This window comes from Henckelia pumila, chromosome 2, assembly GCF_033568475.1.
Source record: "Henckelia pumila isolate YLH828 chromosome 2, ASM3356847v2, whole genome shotgun sequence".
Lineage (NCBI taxonomy): Eukaryota > Viridiplantae > Streptophyta > Magnoliopsida > Lamiales > Gesneriaceae > Henckelia > Henckelia pumila.
The window spans coordinates 106,654,499-106,658,632 of NC_133121.1; the positions used below are offsets into that span (position 1 = coordinate 106,654,499).

At 39.0% G+C, this 4,134-nt stretch overlaps 1 protein-coding gene across 1 annotated transcript; it reads left to right on the forward strand.

Annotated features, from left to right (window-relative positions):
• Nucleotides 1–2,012: 2,012 nt before the first annotated feature.
• LOC140878100 (uncharacterized) lies at nucleotides 2,013–2,843 on the forward strand. The gene has a single exon (XM_073281706.1). It carries the CDS (start codon nucleotides 2,013–2,015, stop codon nucleotides 2,841–2,843), a length of 831 nt encoding a protein of 276 aa, XP_073137807.1.
• Nucleotides 2,844–4,134: the final 1,291 nt, after the last annotated feature.

Sequence of the window (4,134 nt, forward strand, 5' to 3'; positions counted from 1 at the left end):
ACGTTCATTTGCCTCGCATGATCAAGCCAAAAGACTCGGGTTTATGGAAATTGTGGTGATCGTGGTCCTGAAAAATGGTTCTTGTCTAAATCATGAAGACTTGGTCTTCTTGGCTTCACCTCTTGATTCGGGCGGAATTAGCCCCTTGTATCTGAGCTACTTATCAAGCCATGTTATACTTATCTTGCCCTAGCCCTGAGACCCTTGACTTTTCGGGGTATTACTTCCAGGCCTGCTACACTTGTCTTAGCGTAGCCCTGATACCCCTGGCTTCCCGGGGTATCACTACTCCTTCCTAAAATAGTCAGGCTAGAGTCATACTCGCTGCCCTAACAAGTTTCCCTGACGTTCCTGTCTTTCCATAGCCCTGATACCCCTGGCTTCTCGGGGTATCAAGAGTGTTTAACGTTATACTTATATAATTGTAGAGAACCAAGTTAAATAATTTTTGGTATGATAATCGAAAATTACTATACAATTATTATGATTATTATTAAGTTGAAATTTTTTTTTGAAGGGAACAAAAAATTATTTCTACAAATTTAGATGTTGAAATACGGTAATTACACATTTTACAAAATGAGAATGACATACTTTATTTTTCTAAAAAAAAAAAAATTCACTGACACACTAATTCATACAAAAAAAAATTGATAAGCTAAAAAATTAATATAGAAGTTTTTTTAAAAGAATTATTGTAAAAGATATAATTGGATTTCAATATACTTAAAAGTTAATTTTAAAAATTAACTCAGGTCAAATTTCATTATATATATTTATTTATAGAACTATTTTTTTTTTTAAATACTTGACCATCCCCTAATTTCCCCCATAAATTTCCGTCTTTGATCTTGAATGCCTTTGTCGTAAACCCTAAATCCCCATGGCCTGCGAAAGCAGCGGCTCCTACGATCATAGGCGGCGACGGATATGTTATAATCAACGTAGAAAACGAGTCAAAATCAAAGGAGTCCATCAAAAAGGTTATGGAGGTATGGAGATTCTACGTGACGGGGATATCACTTGTTATCTTTGCAGTTTCTTCCTATATGTTAGGTCGCGATGGGAAAGATGATATATCTGACATTATTCTGCTATTAGGGACTATTTTCGCGCTTGTGTTTGTGTGTTTGAAACATTTTCTAACCAAACTTGGTGTTCCGTTGATGATCAAACGCCAATGTTACTGGCGTCTATATTTGATTGATGGGTTTCAGGCTGTCCTTACAGCGCTAACTTTGTTAGTCTCTTTAAAAATCAAAATCAAAGACGAACAAAGAATGTATGTGTGGAGTCTTATACTTTGTGCATTGTTGGTTGAGCAATCAATTGAGATTGAGGAGGATTTTGGGGGAATTGAATTGTTATTGGGGACCATATTGGGAACTTCGATAGAAGTCTGGGGAGAAAAGGGTGTTTTCTTTGCAGCATGTTTTGTCAGCTGGTTTAGGAGGGGCTTGAAGACGTGGAAGAAAATGAAGTTGAAAAAGTTGAAGAAGAAGATGTCCACATCCATGAATTGGTGGTTGGATCTGAGACGGATTGACTGAGGAAATCATGAAAATTCAAGAAGAGAAATTACAAAAAGGGAACAGTGATATGATGTTGGTAAATGTAACTGAACAACAAACAAAAGAATTAGATACAGAGAAGGAATTGAAAGTTGATTGGTTAGAACCAGGTATTGAAAAGCAACCTAGCAACCTGACAGTTGATCGAGGCAAGGAGAAAGTTAATTTATCTTCAAACAAGGATCAACCCACCACCAATGATCAGGTGCATCAATCATCTCTAGATGGAAGAAAAACATGGAACAGAAGACTTCGTGAAATGGACTCATTCTCTGAGCAAAGCACCGAAGACAGGATTGATAAGAATACTGGTAAAGAGGAGACTGAGGGATTTGATCAAATATAGTTACATCCGTCAAAGAAACGATTGAGAGGGGAGCTACAATCTTCAATGGATATTAACATACCGGCGGTGGTTGCTAAGCAACCCCGCCGACAGATATGAGTTGCATCGTTTGGAATGATCGGGGGCTTGGGAACCAACGAGCATTCCGTGAACTGAAGCGGCTTTGTGCCGAAAAGAGCCCAACCTTACTTTTTATCTCTGAGACAAAAGTAAGGACTTCTAGATACAAGTGGTGGAGGGAGGTTCTTGGTTTCACTGGAATGTTTGGGGTTGATTGTAATGGTAGGAGTGGGGGTCTGCTTATAATCTGGAAAGAGCCTTTTGATGTAACTATCCACTTTTATACTTCTGGTCACATTTATAGCACCATCAAGCATGATAATAAATTATGGAGATTCACGGGATTCTATGGTCATCCAGATTATCGGCTTCGGAATCAATCCTGGATGCTTCTAAGACGTTTAAAGGATCAGCAAGAATTTCAAGGCATTCCTTGGCTTGTCGGTGGAGACTTTAATGAGATTTGCTATGATAGTGAGAAGTTGGGAGGGAATACTAAACCTTATGCCCAGACTCAAGCCTTCCGTGACATTCTATATTTTTGTTCATTGCAGGATTTACACCACCATGGAGAGTTTTTTAAATGGGTGAATCGCCGACAGCTGGAGGAGATTATTTTCGAATGCCTTGATAGATATGTGGGAACTTATGCATGGCGAATGATGTATCCAGCAGCTCGTGCACACTCTCTAGAGTTCTATCACTTGGACCATCGTCCAATTATTATTGAGCTTGGCTCTACCCTGCATCTTCCAACTTTTAAAAGGAGGTTGTTTCGTTTTGAGACTCATTGGATTACCGAACCTGATTGTTTTGAGATTGTGGAAAAGGGATGGCAGAAAGAGAATGAGGCTCTATCTTTGTAGAGTCGAATTAGTGCATGCCAAGAATCTCTCTTAATCTGGGCGGGTGATCGATTCAGAAGCATTCCAAAGTTAATCAAGGAAAAAAGGAGATTATTGAACAGCCTCAAATCTCATTCTAAATGGACTGCCTCATCTCAACAGATTTTGATGCTTGAGAGAGAGATAGAGATGCTAAGTACAAAAGAGGAAATTTATTAGAAACAAAGGAGCAGAGTAAATTGGTTAGCACTTGGCGACAGAAACACTAAATATTTTCATGGCCATGCATCAGTCCTGAGATCAAAAAACTTTATCAGTGGATTGGTTTCCTCGCATGGCGACTGGTGCACTGACATGATTGGCATGTCCGAAATTGTGATGGATTATTTCTCAAACCTTTTTCAATCTCAACACCCATCAGACCGTGATATGGACTATATCTTGAATTGTATAGAGCCGAAGGTGGACGCAGTTTCCAACTCCATACTTTGCGCTCCATTCTCTGCTGATGAAGTGCGAAAAGCATTATTTGATATGCATCCTGATAAAGCATCGGGCCCTGATGGTATGTCTGCTTTCTTTTTTCAAAAGTTTTGGGATATTGTTGGTTTTGATGTTTCCCAGATGATTCTGGGAGTGCTTAATGAGGGCAAACCCCTGGATGAATGGAATTATACCATTGTTACTTTGATTCCAAAAATAAAAACACCCATGACTTTGAAATATTTTCGCCCCATCAGTCTTTGCAATGTTGGTTACAAAATTATCGCTAGAACTTTGACAAACAGACTTAGGCCTCTTATGAAGAAATCAGTGAATGAGTTCCAAAGTGCTTTTATTTCAGAACGGCTCATTTCAGACAATATCATTCTTGGTTTTGAAACTTTACACTGGATCCGTAGTAAAAAACAAGGCAAGCGGAAATTTGCAGCTTTAAAACTTGACCAGAGCAAGGCTTATGACAGGGTAGAATGGGATTTTTTGGAAAATGTCATGATATGATTGGGATTCGCGCATGATTGGGTTCGAAAGGTGATGTGTTGTGTTCGTTCAGTCAGGTACACATTTTCTATTAATGGTGAACTTTGTGGACATCTGGTCCCGGAGAGAGGAATCAGGCAAGGTGACCCGTTATCACCTTATCTTTTTGCTTTGTGTGCCCATGGCCTTTATTCGTTATTTATTGATCATGAAGCTCGTCAACTCTTCTCTGGTGTTAGAATCACTTCCTCCGCTCCCTCGATTTCTCACCTTTTTTTTGCAGATGATAGCCTCATATTTTTTGAGGCAACAAAAGAAGGATGTAATGGAA